This window comes from Sorex araneus, chromosome 6, assembly GCF_027595985.1.
Source record: "Sorex araneus isolate mSorAra2 chromosome 6, mSorAra2.pri, whole genome shotgun sequence".
Lineage (NCBI taxonomy): Eukaryota > Metazoa > Chordata > Mammalia > Eulipotyphla > Soricidae > Sorex > Sorex araneus.
The window spans coordinates 33,065,272-33,090,609 of record NC_073307.1 but is presented as its reverse complement, the minus strand read 5'-3'; the positions used below and the strand labels follow the sequence as shown (position 1 = coordinate 33,090,609).

Below are 25,338 nucleotides of genomic sequence, written 5' to 3'. Positions count from 1 at the left end.
CACCCCTGGCGGTGCTCAGGGGACCATATGGGATGCTCGGAATCGAACCTGGGTCGGCCGCATGCAAAGCAAACCCCCTACCCGCTGTGCTATCGCGCCAGCCCCATGACCACCACACTTTGGCCTTTTTTTAAAAAAAAAAAAGCACATGGAAAATGGTATTTCTTCCTCTGCCACTACTATTCATTTAGAAAATATTGTAGGAACTTCACATTTCTGTAAGGACACATGCAAAAGTCTATGCCATCATGAATGAGTACAACATTTCTTAGTAAAACCCCAGTTTGTTAAATGTTAGGTGATTTGATTAAAAAGATATTAGTGGAGAAGATTCAGAAAATGAGGGTCATGGGGATACTGAAAATAAGTTTTATTGTTTCAAACTGTGCTGCTTTTAATCCATTTTTTGTGAATTAGTTATTGGTGAAAGGGAGGGATGTTTTTAATCTCTTGAGTTCAGCCATCTTAAGGCGCATGCCCCTCGCCGGGAAAAGGTGGCATTTAAAGTCGCGTGTTCAAGCCACAGAATAGAATATTATGGGTACTTGGTGGAGGAGGATATTGTTTTACCCAAGGAACTGCATCTTTACTTCTGAAAGAAGTCTTTTTTTTTTTTTTTCCTTTTTTTGGGTCACACCTGGAGATTTACAGGGGTTACTCCTGGCTCATGCATTCAGGAATTACTTCTGGTGGTGCTCAGGGGACCACATTCCCATGGGATGCTGGGAATCGAACCTGGGTCGATGGCGTGCAAGGCAAACGCCCTACCCGCTGCGCTATCAGTCCAGCTCCTGAAAGAAGTATTTTCATCTGTTTTAAAATACTGTATAAGTTTGTGCTTCCTGCTTAAATGCTTTATAGTCAGTACTAGGTAGATTTTGGTATGTGACACCCCCTTAAACTCCGCCCCCCCACACCATCACAACAGCCAAATTGCTACTATTCAGTCTCAGTATTTGAGATTTTCAAGATACAGCCAATTAAATAATGAATTAACAAACTTGAGTGTTGCTAAACATTGGAAATTCAGTTGAAAGGTCAAGAAGACTTAGGTAATAATTGCACACCTTGTCATCAAAACTCCGTGATGCTTTTCCTGTGTTCCATCAGCCAGTTATGGACAGGACTCTCACTTCCTCATTTGATCACTAGATAAGACTGACAATGTTTGCTTCTTCATTCAGCTCGAGAATGCCAGACTGTCTTCAGAGATGAACACTTCTACTGTCAACAGTGCCCGGGAAGAACTGATGGAAAGCCGGATGAGAATCGAGAGCCTTTCCTCTCAGCTCTCTAACCTCCAGAAAGAGGTAAGTGAGACAGGGCTGGGGTTGAGCGTGAAGGATGCTGCCGTGTCGCCTGCCTGCTTTGCTCTGCCTGAGGTGCCTCCCTCTGCCGGAGAGGATGGTCTCTGCACTTGGGTGTCACAGCACTCCTCAGACGTGGGCATTGTGTGGTGTACACACAGAGGAGGATATTGTTTTACCCAAGGAACTGCATCTCTGAGCAGAGACAATTACTTCCAAGTTAATAGATGCCCCAGCGCTCTGGGAGGCCCTTTGAGGAACCAACCTGCACTTTATCCACATGACCCAGGATTTCTTACCTGGCAGCAGCTGCGTACCCTCACGCTGCTCTGCTCGCGCTGCTCCTCTCTCCCCCTGTCTTGGCACGCATCCTGGAAAACATGCAGGAATTCTTCATGGGTGGGGAGTGCTTCGTTTCTAGACAAGTTCTCTCTGCGTTAGAACTCCTTAGTAGCTTGAATTTTGAGAAATGGCAAGTATTAGCTTGGGTATGAGCTAGGAATTGGGTGGCTCCCTTCATTTGTAAAGTGAGTGGCTGAGGAACATTGCGAGGAGCTGAGTGACGAGCTCTAGGCACAGCACGTGCCGCCGTGGCCCTGCTGAGACTCTCCTGTCCAGAGCTGTTGCAGGTTCAGAGCTGTTCCCTGCTTTCCTGCTGGTTATGTATAGGTCTCTGCTTGCCAGTGTATATGGCAACTTCAGGTAGTGTTGGTGGTTTTTTGTTTTTGTTTTTTTTTCAAATGTGGGAGTTCAGCCACTGATTAAGCACAAGTGGGCATGGACTGTACATTACTTTAAAAATTCTTGTGTATCGCATGTTCGTGAGATAGGGCTACTACAAAGCTTTCATGCTTGGGTTTCAGCCGTGCAGTGGTCCAACACCCGTCCCTCTACCAGTGCACATTTCCCACTCCAGTGCCAGCACTGCCGTTGTTTCCCTCCCACCATGCCCCAACACGCCACCCCCCCCACCCCTGCCTGCCTCAATGGCAGGTACTTTTCTTCTTTCTTACTCTTTTTCTTTTTGTGCATTATGACTCGCAGTATGGGTACTAAGAGGTTATCATGTTTGTTCAGGGCGTTCAGTATTTGTATTGGGAAAGTAAGGCTGGGGTAGCTTTTTAACTGGGTGGCGGCTTTGGGGTGCAGACAGAACTCCTGAGGCTTTTGGAGGTACAGGGAGGTGGCGGGAGGTAGCCCAGTCCTGGCCCCGAGAAAGCCTGGAGATTCCAGTGACAAAACCCTACCTGAATTTTTAGCAAGTTACGTCTTGGTGAGGTCCATCCTGAGCGATTTTGGATTGTGGGAGCAAGTGGCTGCCGGGGAGTCAGGGCAGGGCACTAGGCTGACCTGCTCCCACTCTGATTTGCCCCGGTCTGCTCAGCCTTGTGCAGGTCTCCGATTAACTGTGGCTCTTGATCTCTCGAGATTTACTCAGTGGGTTTGTGACACAAGGATGATAAATGAGCTTGTATAGCTGAGCTGGAGGTGGTTTATGGGTGTGGCTCCCCCATATCTAACATCTGGCCATTTAATTTCTTCTTCTTTTTTTTCTTTTTCTTTTTGGGTCACACCCATCGATGCACAGGAGTCACTCCTGGCTCTGCGCTCAGGAATTAACCCTGGCAGCGCTCAGGAGACCATATAGGATGCTGGGAATCGAACTGGGGTCGGCCACGTGCAAGGCAAACGCCCTACCCGTTGTGCTATCACTCCCTCAAGCCCCTGGCCGTTTAATTTCTTGACAAACTTGGTCCCGAGTTGTTGGGGTCCAGCCAAAGGCACATCGGCAATGCTGGGGTATGAGGAAGCCTGAAGGCACCATCAGGCTGCTGATGCACTCTCTCAGCGGGTACAGGTTGACCTGCGGGTTGACCGCACCCCAAGTATTGGTGGTTTTTTATTAATTTTTTTAAATTAAAAAAATTTATTTAATTGAATCACTGTGAACTAGACCTTTACAAAGCTGTTCATGATTAGTTTCAGTTATACATAGTGTTCCAATACCCATCCCTGTGTTGGTGGTTTTTAAATGTTAGTTTTTAAACCCTGTGGGTTTCTAGAAGCTAACTCGTAGGAGACAGGAGACAAGCACTTCTTCAGCAAGACAGGGTAGCTTTAACTTCTCTGCTGGGGTGGGCGGTGGAGGTCGAAATCCTTTCCTCCATTCGTCACTGATACCAGATTCTGTGAGAAATAATATACTGAGGGCAATATTTTCAGAGAGAGAGGGAGAGAGAGAGAGAGAGAGAGAGTGTGTGTGTGTGTGTGTGTGTGTGTGGGTGTGTGTGTTTAGGGCTTTTGTTTGGCTCTGTGTTCAGGATTATTTATGGTGCCAGTGATTGAACCCCGGTTAGTCGTGTATAGTCCAGGTGCCTTACCCTCTATACTATTTCTCCAACTCCATTAATTAATAACTTTAACCATGATTATCCTAAAGGAAAAAACTGCCTCAATACTTTCCAGCTGTGTGCTTAATGGTCTCCGTTGTTAAGTCCTAGGGTTTCTCAGACTGCCTGTTAGGCCATAGAATTTCCTTTGCTTATGTGATCACTTAGTGAAGAGCTTAACACCCAGGCTGGCTTCACATTACAGTCAGCCCACGGCCCTCTCCAGTCATTCATCAGCTTTCAGAGCGGGAGGGGGCATCTTCCAGGGCGGCGGTCTGGTGTAGATGCTTCATTTGGGAACCTCCTGGGTCCGTGAGGGCGTCCTGTGCTTGCCAGGGCCACGGGGCCTCACGCACCTCACTGTGTAGCAGGCGGAGTGTAGCTACTTGAAATGCAATTTTAAATATTCCTGTTTCAGGTGCCAAGTAATTTTAAAACTTGTATGCCTAGTTTTTATTTTTCCCTCTTGATCTACAGAGCAGTGGCGACTTCAGGGGTGCATGAGTTGAGGCTCAGGGTAACTGACTGACCTGCTCCTCTTGCTGCCCTTTGGTCCTTTCCCTTTCACATGTGACACACAGTAAGGGAACTGAACTGGGATTATTGTTTTCTTTGTGAGGAAGTAAAATATAAGAAGCAGTAAGCAAAGTAATATGTAAATATAAGCAACTTACATATGGGCAGAAAAATATAATAAGCAAAATAGAAGTGGGCAGCTGGCTTCTGTTTATAGCCCTTTGTGTGTGGGGAGGGAGGGGGCTGTGCGGCAGGTGGACGCCACCTGCTGGTGCTCAGGGGACCCGTGCAGCAGGGATGAGACCAGGGTGGCAGGCTCACGGCTGGCGCCCATCCTCATACTGGCTCTTGCCCTAGAGCACTTTTTCCCCCAAGTGATGTCAGGTGATTCTCCAAAAAATGTTTCATCCACCCTTGGGTTTCTTTTATTGAGTTTCCTTCCTTCCTTCCTTCCTTCCTTCCTTCCTTCCTTCCTTCCTTCCTTCCTTCCTTCCTTCCTTCCTTCCTTCCTTCCTTCCTTCCTTCCTTCCTTCCTTCCCTCCCTCCCTCCCTCCCTCCCTCCCTCCCTCCCTCCGTCCCTCTCGCCCTTCTTGATTTTTACTAAGACCATAGCTTAATATGGTTTTAACTGGCCAAATACAGAGAAGGTACTGTCATATTTGTATTCATAGTTGGTGAATGTCTTTTTTTGGTCTTTTATAAACCAAAATTTTCCTGAGAGCCGAATTGTATTTTATATATTAGGAGTTTAGGTTCTTAATTTCTTAAAGCCCAAACCTTTAAAATTGTACTGTGAGAGATTCCTTAGGGTTCTATTTGTCTAGGAAATGATTTAAAATAGCTGCCTTATCCTACTGGGGTGGAGTGTATCTAGAAAGTAAATGTGTTTCCTTGAATCCGAAGTCTAGAGCATGTATGGAGCGGATTCAGGAGCTGGAGGACTTGCTTGCTAAAGAGAGAGACAACTCTCGGCGCATGCTGACTGACAAGGAGAGAGAGATGGCAGAAATCCGGGATCAGATGCAGCAGCAGCTGAACGATTACGAGCAGCTTCTTGATGTGAAGTTAGCCCTGGACATGGAGATCAGTGCTTACAGGAAGCTTCTAGAAGGTGAAGAAGAGAGGTGAGTGCCTCAGGCTTCTCCCTACCTCCTCATTTTTTTTTCTTGCTTTTTAGGTCACACCCGGTGATGCACAGGGGCTCCACTCCTGGCTCTGCACTCAGGAATTAATCCTGGTGGTGGTTGGAGGACCATATGGGATGCTGGGAATTGAACCTGGGTTGGCCATGTGCAAGGCAAACGCCCTACCCACTATATTATTGTTTCAGCCCCTCCTCAGTCTTTTTTAAAAACCCTTTTTATTTTATTGAAAGACTAGAATTAGAGGGTTTTTTTTTTTTTTTTTAAATGAAGGCACATTTTAGCCAGAGCAACAGCAGTACAGCCGGGCAAGCGCTTGCCTTGCCTTGCCTTGCCTTGCCAGTGGCCTCGTCCAGTTTGTTCCTCAGCAATACTGATGGGCCCTTGAGCTGCCAGGAGTAAGGCCTGAGTGCAGAGCCAGGAGCAGTGGTGCGGCCTCGAAACAGACAGACAAGGGCCTTTAAATATTTTCTCTAATTTTGTAGCACTTAGAGGTACAAGTTGTAGTAAAACATCATTTTGTTACCTCAGCAGCAGAAAATGCTGCTCAAGGAATCTAAACCCTGGACTAAATGTATCGGGAATGATCCTTTGAGATTTCAAATGTTTTGATCATTTAGTGTGTTGGAAAATATTCGAGACATTGAAAGAGACTTCATTTTTACATTTCAAACCCATGTAGTGGCAAAACACTTAATCTGAGAAAATAAATTCTGAAGGGGAAGTGGCCAACTCAGAACAAGATGTTCTAGTGGTTCACATACAATGTGATTGAAATTTTGTGAAGATCAAAGGATAAAGCCGTAGCTGTGGAGGTAGATGGGGTGATACCCTTTCCCCGTGTTTTCTAGATTTTCCTGGCATCGTGGCTCTAGTCTGTTTCTAGGGAATGCATTCAGATTCTTAGTTAGAATAATAATCGCAGCGCTCAGAATTCCTATTGGTTGGGACGTAGGTTCACCTGGTCTAACAGATGGGCTTAGCGAGGCAGACTGTTGGCGCTGGCCCTCAGGAATGTGCTTGACAAACAGCATCGCTCTTTCCCATCAGACTGAAGCTCTCTCCAAGCCCGTCCTCCCGGGTGACCGTGTCCCGAGCGTCCTCCAGCCGCAGTGTGCGGACCACAAGAGGGAAGCGGAAGAGAGTCGATGTGGAGGAGTCAGAGGCGAGCAGCAGTGTGAGCATCTCCCATTCTGCATCTGCCACCGGGAACGTGTCCATCGAAGAGATAGACGTGGATGGCAAGTTCATCCGCCTGAAGAACACGTCGGAGCAGGTGCGCGAGCACGAGGCCTGCTGTGGTCCTGGCAGCAGCCCGGGGCTGCGAGTCTTCCACGGCTCGCAGCTCATTTGTCTCTCTTGGGGTTCATTCAACCTCCCCAACTTAGTTTTTCTCATCTGTGTTACTTGAATACTCGAAGTAAGGAGTGACTTAAAGGAGGTGGAGAAGCTGGTGCTGTGGGAAAGAAAGTGAAATGTGGGTGGAGGGTTCACAAAGAAGAAAAGGGATATTTTTTCTTTCTGTTTACTAAGCTTATGTGTCTGTACACTAAACGCTTAAACAAGTATTGCTTATAGTAAGGATTAAGAGAGTTAAGAGAACTAGAGTGTATTTTAGGTTTGTAAGACTCACCTGATTTAGCTACAGTAGCATGATTTAATTTGGAGCACATCCTCTTTTTAAGCTTCTTTTCTCTCTCTCTCTTTTTTTTTTAATTGAATGCTTTATAGTTCACTGCAGCATTGTGAATATTAGCTGTTTTGCTGAACCATGTTTTCATTTTTATTGTGGAAAATACTAGTCATAGGAATACCTGTAAAGTGGTTTTAGTTTAACTGTAGTTTATAACCCTTTAGCAAATAAAAGATTATTTGATAATTCTGTAACTTTTTATATATTTAGAGTGACCTCCTTTTATGTTCTGTGAATAGGATCAACCAATGGGAGGTTGGGAGATGATCCGAAAAATTGGAGACACATCAGTCAGCTATAAATATACCTCAAGATATGTGCTGAAAGCAGGCCAGACTGTTACAGTAAGTGAATAACCCACCAATTAATTTCACTTTGGTGTCTTGTTTTTCTTTTGGGGTCACACCCAAGTGGTGTGAGTTTATACTTTCTGCTCAGGGATCACTTCTGGCAGGGCTCAGGGATTATATGGGGTAACAGGGATTGAGGACTTGAACCCAGGTTAGCTACATGCCAAGCAAGTGCCTTATCTGCTGTACTATCACTCCAGCTCTCTATCTTTGGTGTCTTAGCTAATAGTTAATTCAATAAAATATTTGACTCAAACAGATAGACTCTAGAAATGAGCATGCAAACATCTCTGAGGTTATTGTGGAATTGCAAATGTTATTAAAGGTGGAAAATTCTATTTTTGAGTGATAATTGACTGTTAAAAGTGACAAAAAATCTTTGAATTCTTATTATTTTCTCTTCTAGTAGATATAAAAATACCTATCTTTTGATACTTGTAAACTGGTATAATTCATGAGCTACTGTTTGATGTACAAAGCTATTAGAGCTAGATCATGCCTTAAAAATACAAATTTCAGGAACCAGAGAGATTGATTGCACAAAGGGTTGGAGAGCTTACCTGGCATGATGCTTGGGTGAGAAGGCCTCAGTTTCAATCACTGATATTGCATGGTCCTCTGAGCTTTGTTGGGGGGGTCCCTGCTACCAGAAAAGAGGAGAATTAGTTTTATATGTGAACACAATAATCACCTGGCTAGTTTGTTCTGACATTACATTAGTCAGTTAGATCCCTTAAGCTAGGATGTGGTGAGTGGGGAGGGGCCTCTGTTTTGAACAAAAGTCATTTGTTGTTAGGTGCATTATAAAGAATAAAATTTAGTAGGGAATATTGTTTGGGCCACACCTGATGGTGCTCAGGAATCGATCCTGGGAATTCTTGGTGGACTTTATGTGATGCTGGAATTGAACACACAAAAGTTAGACCCAACTGTGTCTTGGACTTACTCTTGACTCTGTGTTAGGGTCACTCCTGGCAGTTCTCAGGAATTTTAATTCTGTAAAAATTAAACACATTAAAGATTTTATGGTGATAAAAATAGTGTTTAAGATCAAAGGCTCAGTATGACCAACATGGTCATATTAAGTGCTGGGCAAAGAACCTGGGTCAGCTGTATGCAAGGCAAGTGCCCACCAGCTGTGGTATATATTTGGTTCCGCAAGGCAAGCATCTTAACCCCATACTTTCTCTTGATGCCAAGTTAACTCTGAAAAAGGTTTATTTTATAAATGTAGTGTAAAAGATACAACAGTTTTTTCTCTGATAATAAAAAATTTCCTAACCTGGATCCTGAACAGTCCATTTCAGGGTGACTTTGGTCTGCTGTACATAGTGTTCTGGACCGCTCAGTGCCTGGGGCCGTGCTGTTGGCTGTAAATAAAGGTGCTTCAGAATTTAAAGCACGTTCTTTTCTTAGAATTTCATTACTAAAATGTGGAGATGTTGGGGCTGGAGCGATAGTACAGCAGGCAGGGCATTTGTCTTTCACACGGGTGACCGGGCTTTAGTCCCAGACATCCCTCCCATGAGGTCTCCTGAGCCAGCCAGGAGTGATCCCTGATCATAGATGCAGAAATAGGCCCTGAGCATCGCTGGGTGTGGCCCAGAAAAAACAAAAGCTAAGCGCAAAACAATGTAGATGTGTATCTTTCTATTGATTTGTGTAAAAATTAAGCGTATTTAAGATTTTATGATGATAGAAGCTGTTTTTTTTTTTTTTAATTTATTTATTTTTAATTAGAGAATCACCGTGAGGGTACAGTTACAGATTTATACACTTTTGTGCTTATACTTCCCTCATACAAAGTTTGGAACCCATCCCTTCACCAGTGCCCATTCTCCACCACCCGTAAACCCAGTGTCCCTCCCACCCTCCCCAATCCCATCTCCCCCCCACCCCACCCTGCCACTGTGGCAAGGCATTCCCTTCTGTTTTCTCTCTCTAATTAGCTGTTGTGGTTTGCAATAAAGGTGTTGAGTGGCCGCTGTGCTCAGTCTCTAGCCCTCATTCAGCCCGCAACTCCCTTCCCCCACATGGCCTTCGACTACAATATAGTTGGTGATCGCTTCTCTGAGTTGACCTTTCCCCGGAACGTGAGGCCAGCCTCGAAGCCATGGAGTCAACCTCCTGGTACTTATTTCTACAGTTCTTGGGTGTTAGTCTCCCACTCTGTTATTCTATATACCATAGATGAGTGCAGTCTTTCTATGTCTGTCTCTCTCTTTCTGACTCATTTCACTCAGCATGAAACTTTTCATGCCCATCCACTTGACTACAAAATTCTTGACCTCCTTTTTTCTAACAGCTGCATAGTATTCCATTGTATAGATGTACCAAAGTTTCCTCAACCAGTCATCCGTTCTGGGGCATTCGGGTTTTTTCCAGATTCTGGCTATTGTAAACAGTGCTGCGATGAACATACATGTGCAGATGTTGTTGATAGAAGCTGTGTTTAAGATCAAAGGCTCAAACAGGTTAGAACTTGTCTTTAAAAAGTGTTCTTACAGTACTTGATGCTACATTTAAAAGTATCAGGTGCTGATTTTGTAATGGGTAAAATGGGAATAAAAATGGGAACCAACTACACTATCCTTTCTTTGCTTTAGTAATTATTATAATGAGAGAAAATTGCTGAGTTCAATTAGGTGTTTTATCGAAGCCATATACTGTGGAAAGAATGTGACATTTTAATTCAGAAGATTCAGATTCGAGTGTGCTCTCTCTCTAATGTGAAACCATTATGCCAATCATCTGCTTTTTCCACTGGATATAGTTCCTCAGGGGCTAAATAGATATATATTCTTTAGGTGTAGTGGAGAACTCAATTATCATTTAAAATAATATAATGCATTTTCCCCTATAGTTGCTGGTATTAAATGTGATAAGAAGGTGTTTGGAACATGACAGTGGTGATAAGTGATCTTTAAAATTGTACAACGCAATAAATAGCAAAGATCAGTTTAAAAACTAGAACAGAAATAAGAGAAGTATATATAATTAAAATTTTTCTTATAGTCATACATGAAAGATGTGAAACATTCATGATACATTTTATTTAGTCCAACATTTCCAAAATATTATTTCAATGTTTGATCAATATAGAAAAATTTAGTCAGATACAAGGCATTGGTAGAACTTGACAACAAAGCACCACCCAGCCCCATCAAAATATGGGGAGAAGAGCACAGCAGAGACATACTTAAAGAAGAAATACAAATAGCCAAAAGGCACACGAAAAAAATGCTCTGCATCACTAATCATCAGACAGATGCAAATCAAAACAGTAATGAGATGTCACCTAACACCACAGAGACTGGCACACATCAAAAAGAGCAAGAAAAACCAATGCTGTGTGGATGCAGGGAGAATGGTGCTCTTACTCGCTGCTGGTGGAAATGTTGACAGGTCCCGTCTTACTGGAAAACAATACAGACATTCCTAGAGTAATTAGGAGTTGACTTCCATTGGATCCAGCAAATCCACTTCTTGGAAATTACCTCAGAGACCCAGAAAATAAGTGGAGAAAGGACCTTTGCATCCTGTCTTTCTCACAGCACTGTTCACAATGGCATAAATCTGGAAACAACCCAAGTGTCAAACAATAGATGCCTGGGGAAGAAACTATGTTACATATACACTATGGAATACTCTTTGGCCATAGGAGAAGAGTCATGCAATTTGCTCCCACAGGGAGGGGCCTGGAGAGTGTCCTGCTGAGTGATGGGCTCCCTCTGCAGAGGGGAGGGACTGACACAGAATGATCCCTCTCATATGCAGGACATAAAGAAACATGGCGGGATAATGAATACAATGGAAATAAAGAGCATGAGGCTTGGTACTCAGTAGAAAACATGCCACACTTGGGGGCTGGAGGCTAGGATGGGGTGTGAGGGACGAAAGGCCTAAGGCCTGTGGTGGAGTGGAGCATTCAGACGGGAGGAGGAGGCGGCACTGAAGGCGGAGTGTCATGCATGAAACTCTGTGGCACTGTTGGACAGTGCTCTCTAGAAGCAGACTGGTGGGAGGGAGGAAAGGGACACTGGTGAAGGGATTGGTAGTCATGAAGAGCTTTGTGATTTCACGGTGACTGAATTTAAAAAAATGAGGCAGAGAGATAGTACACTAGCGTAAAGGGGTTTGCCTTGCATTTGGTAGACTGTAGTTCGATCCTTGGCAACCCATATGGTTACCTGAGCAGTCCGGAGTAGTCTATCAACGCCACCAGTCTAGGCCCAAATCTCCCATTCCCATCATCTCCCCCTGCCCCCCCCCCAAAAAAAAAAAAACCCTAAAACAACTAAGCCTCAGACTTGGAGATAACCTCAGCATTTCCTAGTTTGGGCTAGTCGAATTGTTAGGTTAACTTGCCCAATAAGATTATTGACATTTTATGATTCTCATTAAGGTGCAGTGACAAGGGAGACGATACACGGCACTGCAGGGCCTCCCTAGGACCACTGGGTGTCACCCTGTAGCCCCTAATACCACAGGAGAGGCTCCCAGACAAAATCTCAGAACACAATAAAGATTTCTTTAAATAAAAATAGGTTTAATGATATGATTCCATATGGACTACTGAAATGTTGCTTGGAAGAAAACACTTAACATTACACGTAATATGAAAGTGAGCCTTGATCGAACTCTTACGGTTTCTTTATATTTATAGTCCTGAGAGCTTGTAAGTAAGCAACTGAAAAGTAAAGTCTCTTTCCTAATAATAGCAGCGTATAGATTTTCTCTCCAGTTTAAAATACATACCCTTATACTCCTGTCCTATCTTCCTTTTGTCCTCATATAACCCTTCATATTACATCTTTTTTTTTTTTCCCCTCTTCCCCTTTTTGGGTTTTTGGGCCATACTTGCCAGTGCTCAAGGGTTTGTCTTGACTATTCCTGACGTCGTGCTCAGGAGTTATCCCTGGATGTTCTCAGGCTTGAAATTGAACTGGGGTGGGTTACGTGAAAGGCTGTATCATAACTTCTGTTCCCTCTACCTGAGATCTTAAAATAGATAAATATTAGCTAGTGGTATTATTCCTGATAGCCCCTACATTGACAGTGTTTTATTTATAGACGTGCACGGGCATCCAGATTGTGGGAGTGAAGAGACACTGGTGAAGGGATTGTAGTCATGGAGAGCTTTGTAATTTCGTGGTGACTAAATTTTAAAAAATGGGGCCAGAGAGATAGTACAGCAGTGTAAAGGTGTTTGCCTTGCATGTGGTAGGCAAGGTTTTTGTATTCTTGGCTTTTCTGTATTCTCAAGTTTGCTTCATTCTGCCCCTGACTTTTCTGCCAAAATAAAAACATGTTAAAATCAAGGCTGAATTTCCATGCTGATGAGAAGAAAAATGTAATTATTTTCTTTGTTTTGTTTATTTACTACTGTTCATATTTGCCGTTGGGTAGTTGGTTTATTCATTTCCTGGATTCTTTTCACTTTAATCTTAAACATTGGAATGTTTTCTTCGGTGGGGGTCAGAGCAGGTTCTGAGTGTTCTAGACTGAGGCTATGCGCTGCACGTTTGAGAAAGTTTGTCAGCTCCCTACTTCCTGCTGTAGGCAGCTGAAAGAATTGCTGGGGCGAGTTACAGGGCTGGCCCAGAAGTCCCTGGAGTAGCAAGCAGCACACTACCAGAACTCACACCTGCTGGATGAGCCAGCCCCTCTGGGTGACCGCTTGTTCTCCGCAATAACCCCTGTGTGTTCGGCACTTTGGTCTGGCTGAAGGATGGTGGAATAAGGTGACTTGCTTGGTGTCGGCCGACATGAGGAGTAGTGTGGGAACTCCCCTCAGAGCTCAGTGTCTCCTCCTTTGTTTTTCCTTTGGGAAAAGGAGGGCTTTGAAAAGCTCTGGGTTATGCTCCCAGAGGATAGACAGGGCTAGACTCCCATTCCTTACAGAGCAAGTGCAGCCAAGGACACAACTCCAAGACATTCTCAGCCAGCCCTCCTATGGGCTCTTCCGTCTCCTCAGTGTGTGGCTCTTGCTGGCAGGAGGGAGAGTGGGTGCTGAGTAACCGGGTGTCCTTTTTGTTTTCCAGATCTGGGCCGCAAATGCTGGGGTCACAGCCAGTCCTCCCACAGACCTCATCTGGAAGAACCAGAACTCTTGGGGCACTGGTGAAGACGTGAAGGTTATATTGAGAAATTCTCAGGGAGAGGTATGGCCTTAGCAGCAGCTGTCTGTCCCTGTTACTGGAAAATGTCTCCTGTACACGTGATTTAGTTTGGATATCAGATTGAAATGTAAAAAAAGTGCTTCACGTTGCCTTAAGACTGCCGTGAATATCTAAGTAAAACTGCCTTTGGATTTGGGCGATGAAGTATGTGTGCATGACACCGCTGAGGATTAGCACGGACTTCGGAGTCTGTGTCCACCCTGTCCTCTGTCCACTGGCTTTGTGGCTTTAGGCAAGTCCCTTTACTTCCCTTAATTTTCTCATTTTAAAACGAAGATAAAACATTTACTACAAATGAGATGGTCCATGAGAAATGCTCAGAACAACAGTATTTAGCCTCTAGTAAATACTTGTCACTGATCTTGTTACGAAATCTCCCAGAGTGTTCCTGAGATGAATATTGTGGAGTGCTTGTACATCCAAGGATGAGAGAGGGGAGGAGGGAGGGAGAGAGGGAGGAAGGGAGTGAGAGGGAGAGGGGGAGAGGGAGGGAGGGAGGGGGAGAGAGAGACAGAGAGAGAGATAGAGATGTCTCAGCTGCACAGTGCGTGGTGCCTGCCTTTCTCACAAGTGCCATGCACAGTGGGGCGAGGACCTGCTCTCATTTCGTGTAATGGGCACTTTACTAGGTAAATTGACGAGATCGGGCACTTTCAGGGTGGTATGGCTGTAGTACTAGGTAAATTGAAAACAAAAGCAAAATCCTGTTCCCATTTAGAGAAAGTGAAACCATATTTACCATGGGAGGTATTCGCATAAGAAGTTCTGTGCCCCTCTGTCCTGCCCTCTGTCCCTTCTGAGAAATGTCCCAGCATTTACTCCACTTTTCTAAAGAAATTAATTGGCCACTAAGACCGCCCTGGATCCCAATTGGGACTGAAAGGAAACTGGCATTTGATTTTTTTTTTTCTCTTTTTCTAAGGTGGATAACTCTTTATATTTAGTACATCAAATTCAGTCGGTAAATTTATTTTGGGTTTAGGGCTACTCCCAGCACGCTGCTTGAGAAATCTCCCCTGGCAGTACCTGGGATTGTGTGGTGCTGGGGTTGGGCCCCAGGCCTCCTGCATGCTAAGCCTCTGCTCCCTTGGGACCTCCAGGGTACACATCCAGAGTCTGCATGTGTGAGATTTGGGTGACTCAAGGGACTGGCCCTGTTAGGTTCTCAGAGGAGGGGAGTCCTTTACAGATGTCTTCGGCCATTTTCAGATTTCAGGATCCTGGTCTTCTCTTTTCTCTGTTCTCTGTTTGGAAACTCTAGTACCTCCCATTAGCACTCTGGGATTGTGCCCAGATGTCACTGGTACTATTACCCAATTGCTAGAATATTCACAGCTCCACCGACAGGGGGTCTTCAGCGTGAAATTGGCAGATACACAGCTCCTTCAAAATACTGTTCTTAGGGATTTTCTGATTGAAAACCAATGAAATAGGTTTTTGTGAGCCATGGAATTGAGTCACCATGTATACCATCTCTTCCTGGGTAAAATGTGTTCCAAGTCAGAAGTCTTATCAGAGGAAATTTGTGATACAAGAGGTCCAAAGCCCCGCTATACAGTAACATCTGAACAAAGTCTGTTTCTTGGCATGTGGGGTATGTCTTGAGGTAATATTACAGCTGACATTTCAGTAAAGCTAACTGAAGCTCAGGTGTCCCGTAATCCAAACCACTGCATAGTAGATCATCTGGTTGGTTTATCTCTCATTTCAATAAACTTTCACAGGAAAGTATAATTAATAATAGTTCTTTCTGTGATAGGGAAGCACTTTGGGCAATTTATTAAAGTAGTTAATAAAGACCATGTTTATTAGGTACCAGATCATATTTGAAATATTGTATAATTACACAATGAACACTGGTTTTCTCTGGTTATAGGTACTGTCTTGTCACCAAGTTTTTTTTTATGTTTTCTCTGTCACACCTGGTGGTACTCAGGATTTACTCCTGGTGTGCACTTAGTAAACAATCCAGAGAGCTCAGGGGAGCGCATGGGGTGCCAACAATCAAACCCGGAACCATTGCATGCAAGCACTATCTCCGGCCTCTCAAGTTTAATTTTTTCAGTATATATATTTTTCTTGCTTAGCCATTTGAAGTCCCAAAATACCTATTTAAACTACTTTGAAATAATGGAAATATCTGGACCCTATAACCCAAAACCCAGAGAAAGTGAACTGAGCAGTGATTTATAGTGTCCCCTGGTCTCGTTTTCTCCCTTGGGAAGCAACCGTTCCTGCTGTTCCTGGAGGTTTACCCTTTCTGGGGGAAATTGTGGGAAAGGGCGCCTGCCCCTGAGATTCTTCCTTGCTTACGTTTCACATGCCACCTCTGCGCCATTTACTGGAATACACTCAGCCCCCTGAGACACAGGCTGGGGCAGGAGGGGCGGCCCCAGGAAAGCTGGGCTCTTACTAAGAAGGGGAAGGAGGGTGCTGGGTGAACTAAAGTGACCAATGTCACCACAGCACAGTACCGTGTTTTTCTATGAAAGAAATTAAAAGTAACATATACTGAACCTTTTGGATGTGCAGGATCATGTATGTCCCAGTCCACTATGTAGCACTCCTGCTTGTGTGGTAGGAGCGAGGGGGTTCAGGTTCCCCAGGCCCTCTGCCTCAGAGCCCCACAGCCGGGACCTGCCTTGCTGAGCCTTGGGCGCTGTGAGGAGGCGGGGGGGGGGGGAGGGGGAGAGACAGCGCAGCAACATTGATCTAAACAACTTTTGGTCCTACATTTTTTTTTCTGAATTTGTTTTATAATTTTCCTGGATACATTTTTAGATGTATCCAAATGTTCTGCAAGAGTTGTTCATTGATTTTTGCAGATGGAAAGTGCTTGTTTAGGAGACTTAGGGTACAAGGAGTTATGGTGACGTAAACTTGAAGTCGGGCGGGGTATTCGGGGGTTCTCACTTGTGTCCGATGGTCCCAGTGGTAGTGGGCGGGGCGGGGTCCTGCTGGCTTCAGAGCCCGTGCACCCTCAGGGGCTGCTAGGCACGCACTGGTGCATTTCGGAGTTTCGGGAGTGTATTGTCTTTGGACTCCTTTCTCCTTATTTTGATGACCCTGAGGAAAGCTAGGTGCTCTGAAAATTTTGAGGTTCTCTCTTTTCCCATTTTGTGTGCCACCATCCCTGATAGATATCTTAGAGAACTGACCCACGGTTTCCGTTACTGGCTAAAGCAGGCTTGGTGAAGTGGCTGTTTGTTTTTTTGTAAATAGATTCAGCTCAGAACTAAAGTTTTTTTTTTTTTTTTTTATTTCTCACACTTTTTAATTATTCTTTTGCTTTTTTTGGGTCACACCTGGCGATGCTCAGGGTTACTTCTGGCTCTGAACTCAGGAATCACTCCTGGCGGTGCTCGGGAGACCATATGGGATGCTGGGAATCGAACCCGGGTTGGCCTCGTGCAAGGCAAACCCCCTACCCGCTGTGCTATCACTCCAGTCCCAGAACTAAAGTTTTCTGAGATTTAAAACAGCTCACCTTCCAGAGTCCTGCACCAGCAATCAAAATTTCTCATGTACTGCCTCATTTCTGTGACAAGGCTGTGTTTTTGTTTTGTGGTTTTTTTTGGGGGAGGAGGGGGATTGAGAGTGGGGGCTAGGGCCACATCTGACAGTGCTGGGGAGGGAGCAGGGGTCGGCTGCATGCAAGGCAAGCACCTTAACCTCTGTACTGTCACTCAGGCTCTGTTTTGCTTTCTTTTGTCTTCCTCTGCTATTTCGCAAAAGAAGCTGGTTGTTGCAGAATTTCAGATAAGACTTCTTTTACTCAAAGTCATTTCAGTATTTTCCTCTGTGGACTTTCCTGAGTGACTTCAGGCTGGTGTAGGAGGACACATGCATTCACAGGCCATCAGGTGGGCGGGGTGGCCTGGCATGTGAGCAAGCACGGCTGCCCTGTGTAAGTCAGCCTCCCCCATGTACGGGGCTCATCTGCCTGCCAGCCTTTTGGTGGAACACTCAAACTTTTGGGGGTGCTGTCTCAAGTCACGGGTGTTCTCACGCCCTGCATGTCACCTGGTTGTCATCGCTAAGTGCTGCTCTCCAGCTGATTCTGATCCGAAGGAACGAAGGGAACTTGTTCTTTCCTGCTTGTTCTTTTCTTTCTTTTCTTTTCTTTCCTTGTTCTTTCCTCAGGTGTTCGTGTGGCCTCCAGGGCCTCTGAGAGCACAGCAGTCGTCCTCGTCTTCATTTCACTTCACATAGATTTAGGACCTTCTCTTTGCTAAGCCACGGACTCGAAACTGAACTCATGTTGCGTGCTATAAAGAATTTAGTGTCCCAAGTCATTTACAGGGTTCGAGTAACAGGATGGGATAAAAGCACAGTGGAAACTTCTCAGCAGGTCTTTCAAATTGAATACCGCTAGCTCCCCTGTGGGGAATATTGAGCACATAATAATTGCTACTAATTACACAAAATTCCTCTCAGTAGCTAAAACTACCGATGCACCAATTTTTATAAAACAGTCCCCGATTTTGTAACTTTTTTTTTTTAATAAAGCAGGTAAAGGGTCCCTTTTTTCCTATAGTCTTTTTGAGTTGGAGCTTGACTTTAACTTGAAATCAAAATACTCATTTTCAGGAGGTTGCGCAAAGAAGTACAGTCTTTAAGACAACCATACCTGAAGAAGAGGAGGAGGAGGAAGAGGCAGCTGAAGTGTTTGTTGAGGATGAACTTCTCCACCAGCAGGTATTATTTTTGGTTTAAATTTTATCGGGGGTTGGGGGGCCATCAGGGACTGGATTAGACCTGATGGTGCTTGGGGGTTAATCTCAGCTCTGCTCAGGAATCACTCCTGGCAGTGCTCAGGGGTGCATATGTGATGTCGGAGATACACTGCAGTCAGCGGCATGCAAGGCAAGCAGCCTACCTGCTGTACTATCTCTTAAATTTTATAACGAGTATGTAGAATCTCAAACCATTGGGGTAGAGGTCTCCCCCACCCCCCATTACCTGGTGAATCAGGCCCATGCTTTACTGTGGAATTTGTTTTTCCTGAGGGGATATTCAGGATTATAAACTAGAGTGCTAGAAGAAAATACTCTTTGAAAATTTTTTTCTCAATCGTATTTCAGCTTTGTCTTTTGTATGTTATGATAGGACATGCCATATTCACTCTAAGTAGGGAAGCATGTCTCTTTGAAATGCGATCAAATTCCATGACTGAGGGTTTGGATCACTAACGTATCCAAGGCTGGGAGTGTTGCTCAGTGGCAGATATCCTGGATCTGTACCAGTACCACCAAAACAAAAAAGCTATATGTATGTAACAGTAAACTCATTGCAAAAACAGTTATTGTTATTTTAAAATTTTAATTATTTAATTGCCAGGTAGATTTAGCTGATACTTATTAGGCTTTTGAGAATTCTTAAAGAAACTCCAAATTTGGGGCTGGAGCAATAGCACAGCGGGTAGGGCGTTTGCCTTGCACACGGCCGACCCGGGTTCTATTCCCAGCATCCCATATGGTCCCCTGAGCACCGCCAGGGGTAATTCCTGAGTGCAGAGCCAGGAGCAACCCCTGTGCATCGCCGGGTGTGACCCAAAAAGCAAAAAAAAAAAAAAAAGAAACTCCAAATTTGATTTTAATTACATTGAGATTGTTAATAACTAATGAGTCTTTAGTTTATAGTAAAAATAGTCTTAATCACGTATTAAAATTTCCTGTTGTTAATAAGGCAGTCTCCAGCTTTATGACTAATTTTACTTTAGTTGCCCTATTCTACCCCCAAATAAGCTTTCTCTTACAAGTTTAGACCCTAGAGTTAAGAAACACAAAGTTGAAGTGGATTATATAACTATATTAATTAGATTATATTCTTGCACTCAGGAATCACTCCTGGTGGGCTTGGGGAACCACATGGAACTTGTGTTGGCTCTGTGTAAAGCAAGCGCCTTACCTACTGTGCTAACTCTGCCCGCCTTTGATATTTTATCTATTTATTTATTTATTTATTTATTTTGCTATTTGGGTCACACCCAGCAATGCACAGTGGTTACCCCTGGCAGTTTTCAGGGGACCATATGGGATTCTGGGAATCACACTGGGGTCAGCTGCGTGCAAGGCAAATGCCCTACCCACTGTGCTATTGCTCCAGCCCCTCCTTAGATATTTTAGAAGAGTGTTTAAGAACTGATAATTAGACTTGGCATTAATAAGAAACCAGCAAAATCTGTTTCCTGTTCTTAATGGGATGCTTTATAATGACCAGAGGTAAAGCAACGATATAGGATGTATTTCAGTATTGACAAGCGGCCCAGAGTGATAGTAGAGTGAGTAGGTGCTTGCTTTGCACATGGCCGACTTGGGTTTGATACTCAGCACTCCCGTCCCCCAAATCTGCCAGGAGTGACCCCTGGGTGCAGAGCCATGAATAAATTCTGAGCACCACCGAAGTGGCCCAAGAACCAAAAATATAAAGGAAAAAAATAGTAATTGAGAAGATCTCTAGAAAATATGCTTGTTCGGTATTTAAATGAAGATAGGGCAGTTCTTTGATTATTTAAAGACAGACGATGGCTTTCTGGGGACTTGTGTGTTGCTGCATTAACAGGTCACTCCTCAGTGGCTGGTTTCTTTTCGTGATTCTGTGGTTTGAAGTCACTCAAGAAGCTGCATTCAGCTGGGTGCTCGGGGTGAAATGCTCTCTGTGTCTCTTATCAGACAGTGACTCAGTCAGCCTTTACATGGGAACAGGCTAGCTGGCTTCTGTGCAGGGGAAATGAGCCCTGATGGTATCTGTCTAGGGGACAGGGAGGCAGCTCAGAGGACTCGAGTACAGGCTGTGCACGCTGGAGCCCTGGGTTTGAAATGCAGCCCCACACTCCCTGGGTGGCCCAAACCACTCCACCCCACAATACAACCTTCTAGTAGGATTGTAGGATTGTAGGCTCTGTGAGAGAGAGTTAGAATGTTGGTGGTAAGCTTGAGAGAGTCCGGGATGCTTAGGCCAAGTAGCTTTTGCACAGTTTGGAGTAAGGAGAGATTGAGAACACAGTTAGGCTTGTTTTTAGGGGGACTTCAGAGACTCAGGGTCCCTGGAGAGGGAGATTTCCATAGTGACAGAATGAACTTGAAGTTGCAGGGGGGCAAAAGAGTAGCTTGAGGCTTAGCTTTTGTGATTGGTGGAAATAAATATACAGACTCACGGGGGGCGGGGTGGATCAGCTCAGCTGCTTTGCCTGCAAGTCAGAGAACGAGCACAAGGGCCTTGAACGCACTCAGCTGGAAGGGTTTTCCATGGCCTTCAAGACACCAATTTCATCTAGTTAAGAGGTGAAGCTGTGATAGCTGGATAGAGGTTGCCCTTTTGGCTTCCCATCTGAGGACGAACCCAGTGCAAATGCTTCCAGATTTGGAAATTGAAGCTCCTGCAAGCCCTCATCTGGCTGGAGGTGCAGAATGATGTCCGCTGGTCTCCTGTCTCCTGAGTTGTAAAGCTGTCAGCTTCAGCTGCATACTAAAGTTACTTAGGGAGTAGAATCTCTCATTTAATTGATCTCAATCAGGAAAAATATTCCTAGGGATCTAATTTTGCAGTGTGAGTTGGCTGTGAATCACCATTCGGGAATTTGTTGGGAATTTTCTAGGGAAACCTGCCGGAGCAGAAAGGATAAATGAGAAATGGAAAGGGTCCCGATGAAGTGAGATCATTAGGATTAGTTGTATCTTTGTTGCCTTATTTTAAAATACTTTGACTCATTGAATTTTTTATTTTTCCTCATCAGGGAGCCCCAAGAACATCTAATAAAAGCTGTGCAATTATGTAAACTTCTCCAGTCCACTGTCGTCCTCAACATAAAAGAAGTATGCTAATCCTTACCTACATACAGTGCAGAGCCTTCTCAGAAGCACAGAATATTTTTATATTTCCTTTATGTGAATTTTAAAGCTGCGAATTGATGGCCTTAATTTCCTTTTTTGACACTGAAAGTTTTTTAAAAGAACATCATATCCATACACTTTGTTGCAAGATGTGAATTATTGACACTGAACTAATAACTGTACTGTTTGGAAAGGGTCTCTCAAATTTTTGACGTTTTTTGTATGTATGTGTGGTTTTTGTTTTTGTTTTTAAGTTCTTACAAGAAGGGGAGGGGAGGATCAATGAACCACTGTGGTCTGGATATAATTTGAAGATTGCTTCATCTAGGTTAGCAATCTGCTCTTGATTACTCTCTGCTCTATATTACGGTGCTGTGAGGGGAGGGGGAAGCATTTTTCAACATATCGAACTTTTGTACTGAATTTTTTTGTAATAAACAATCAAGGCAACAAATTTTTTTTTTTTTAGTAGAAAAGAGAAATTTTTTAAGAAGGCAATATCAACCTAATCATGTAAGCACTCGGATGAAGGATTCCGCAAAACTTTGTTTTATGGTTACTTCTCTTAGATTCTTAATTCATGCGGGCAGTTGGGGGAGGCGGGTGGGAGGGTCTCTCTTAAAATGTATTAGTTGTGTTTTTTTTTTTAAGATAGTGTAACTTGCTTAAATTTCTTATGTGACATTAACAAATAAAAGGCTGTTTTAATATTGATCTACTGTCTTTTTTAACTTTAAACATTCTCAAAGGGTGGAAAGTATTTCAGTTTAGTTTTCTGTGAAAGTATCATTGGGCTTTTTGCTTGAACCATTTTTTCCTTAAAGCTTTTGACTTTAAGGTGGGAATAAACACATATAGATTGTTTTGAAGCTTTTCTCCTCATCTTCATCAGAAATAACAACTAATAATAGCCAAGTTTTTGAGAGTCATCATACTTCATGCTTTTCATTTTTAGCTTTTCATTTAAGCAGTTTCAAAAACCTAAGGAAGTAACAGAGGCTATAGGGATGGTATGATATCACTGAAAGACATTCCTTTCAGAAGGGAAAAAAGATATTTCTAGAATCTAGTTTTATCAATTAAAATTGGGAAAAGATACTGATTAGAGGCGTCCTTTTGAAGGTGCGTCCTTTGAGGGTTGTTGTTAGCAACTGTGGTATCATTTGTTTTGGGTTTTGGGAATTTTTGTCTTGTGATTGCTTTAGCTACTTGATTTCATCCTGTAGGAAGTGGAACCATAACTAACACATTTCAGGAAGCCAACCCAGCGGCGTGTTTACTTGACTCAAAATTTCCTGCAGTCACATAGCTGTGCAAAGACTGCCACTTTCTCTTCAAAATAACTCACAAAGTCCCAGAATTACTGCACTTTGCAGATTTACTGCATACTTGGGTGCTGTCGCAGACACAAGATAAATGTTGGGTGAGAAATTCTGTCTGGTGAAGCAGATAAAATAACTTCTCAACACAGATTTGTCTTCAGAATGAGAATGGCCACACAGAGTATGGCCAAAATTAAAGTTGGCTGTGAACATTTCTGCCACAAGGTGGGGTTCTTGTCATCAAAATACAGTTGAGGTTCTTTGCTGGTAAATTACGTTAGAGAAATCAACATTTTTATTAGGCATTTTTTAAAAAATGACACTTGTAAGATCTTGCTAGTATATGGTCTAATGAAATTCAGAGTAAGAGTTCAGGACTAGTTTGCTCTTTCTGGATATTTGTCAATGATAATGACAGTTTAGGGTGAGGTAAGGAGCTATGTCTCCCATAATTAGCCATGGCACATTAGTGGCAGAATGGCTGGACATTTGGGTTAGATATTCTGTACTATTCAGGTTTTGGGGGGCAGGGGGCACCTTAGTGCATTGGGGACCATGCAGTGACCAAATGTGGGACTCCTGCATGCAAAACATGCACTCCAGCTGTTTGAGCTATCCTCATATTTTTTTTTATATTATTCTATTTTTACTTTAAAAATCATTTAAATTCCTGTAGTTCACAGTTTCTTCTCTTTTTGTGGGTTCCTGTTGTGCCAATCTGTTTAACTGCATCTGCTGATTTTTCCAAAGGCTGTGGTTTGCTTCCCCTTGAGGGGCTTAGAAGATGGAATCGTAGCTAGCAAGGGCTGTATATTTGGTGAGTGGTTCATGACCCAGGGTTTTGACAGTATAACTTGGGGATTTCTTAATCCAGTTCCCCACTGATTGCAGTGGATTGGCTTGTTTGCTTTTTTACCTTTTGAGTAGTGGGTGTGCCCTTCCTCAGTGGTGGTGGAGGCTTCGGTACTCATCTGGCAGTGCTCAGGGCTTACCCCTGGCTCTGTGCTCAGGGATCAATACTAGTGGGAATTAGAGAACCAGATGTGGTGCCCAGGATCTAACGGGTTGGCTACTTGCAGTGCAAGCCCCTTAAACCCTAGACAATCTCTCTGGCCCCATCTCACTTCCATTTTTAACAGCACAATAAATCCTTCTAGTGACATTTCTCTAGAGACAAAATATACCTCACTGTCAGGACATAGCTTGTTCAGTAGCTTAATTAGTTTATAACAATAAAACATATTCACCCAGATTTATGAGGTGAGTCCCTCTACCAACCTGAATTGGGCTCCTTGGTGTAAATGTCATCCTAGTTTGCTCTCAGATGTAGCTTTTAATACATTAAGTGGTTTGAGTACTTCTCTTGGCAATCCAGGACTTTAAGTGGGCTTGGTCTCTGCAGCTTGCAAGACTGCTGCATTTTGTTGTCTGTTTTCTTCAATCATGGGTGCTGATTTAATGTTAAGATGCTCACTTGTGTTGTAAGCGCTTCTTTTCCATGAGGATCAGTTGGGGCCTCCTGCATGTCTGCATGCAAAGCATGTGTTCAGTCTGAGCTATCTTTCCAGTCTAGTTTTATTTTTTTATTTATTTATTTTTTTTACTTTTTGGGTTACACCTGGCTATGCATGGGGGTTACTCCTGGCTCATTCACTCAGGAATTACTCCTGGCAGTGCTCGGGGGACCATATGGAATGCTGGGAATCAAACCTGGGTTGGCCGCAAGTGCAAGGCAAATGCTATCGCTCCAGCCCCCATGTACTATTTTCGTTGTGCCGAGGACTGACCTGGAGCCTCACACAGGCATTTGTGAGGCTACTACAGAGCCACTCCCCAGCCCTGCCTCAGTGTTTTTGACTCAGGCTGGATAATTATTCTCAGACTGGACTGTGCTCAGCTATCACACAAGCCCCTTTGTTCAGCCATCTGAAGTGTCCGCAGTTTGACCACACAGAGGGACCACAAGTCTAATTGTGCAGAAAAGGCCTCACCTCTGGCAGAAATAGATTTCCAGCTAAGTGGCTGAACGAGAACCTCAGACGCCTTGTCCATTATCTAGTTCTTCGAGCCCGGCACACGAGTTCTCTTTCTGAGGCCCAGGTCACTGGTTCCTTTTTTTTCTTCCCCCTCCCAGGGCTACATTGGAACCAGGGAATCTCCCAGCTCACCTGAATCTTGACCAAGCACGACTCTTCTTAAGCTGGAGCCTGGCAGCTGTATTTGCTCTCCCAAAGCCTGGGATAGTGACCGACCCTGACTGCCAGTTCTTCAGCCTTTGTGCCCCACAGCCTTCCAAATGGGCTCAAGAGGGACTGAGCCAAATGCAGTTTTCAGAAGAACCATTTCCCCAGCCATCCCTGTAGACCACTGCTCTTTGAAGTTTCAGTCTTGCTAAGAAATTGTTAGGAAATTTGAACCTTGGTGAAAAGAGCTGGAAACATTCTTTTGAGTGCCTGTTGCATACTTTCCCGCATGCCATAAAATAAATTGTGAGTCTGCACTGAACCCTGGTGCAGCTGTGGGCTCATGGGAAAGCAGTACTTAGAGCCACAAGCCCGGCCAGGCATCCTGGGTGGGAAAGGAAGGGCAGCGGACCAGGGA

The 25,338-nt window shown here is 44.0% G+C and overlaps 1 protein-coding gene across 2 annotated transcripts in view; it reads left to right on the top strand.

Annotated features, from left to right (window-relative positions):
- Nucleotides 1-25,103, top strand: part of LMNB1 (lamin B1) — a 50,911-nt gene extending 25,808 nt beyond the window's left edge. Inside the window, exons 5-11 of one of the 2 annotated variants that reach the window (XM_055143989.1) lie at nt 1,185-1,310; nt 5,117-5,337; nt 6,406-6,631; nt 7,288-7,392; nt 13,443-13,562; nt 18,171-18,278; nt 24,872-25,103. In XM_055143989.1, coding sequence (XP_054999964.1) covers nt 1,185-1,310; nt 5,117-5,337; nt 6,406-6,631; nt 7,288-7,392; nt 13,443-13,562; nt 18,171-18,278; nt 24,872-24,916 — 951 coding nt within the window. In that variant the 3' untranslated portion in view covers nt 24,917-25,103. Of the gene's footprint in view, nt 1-1,184; nt 1,311-5,116; nt 5,338-6,405; nt 6,632-7,287; nt 7,393-13,442; nt 13,563-18,170; nt 18,279-21,318; nt 22,003-24,871 lie in introns of those variants that run through there. The other variant, XM_004609822.2, reaches the window with a different exon arrangement.
- Nucleotides 25,104-25,338: the final 235 nt, after the last annotated feature.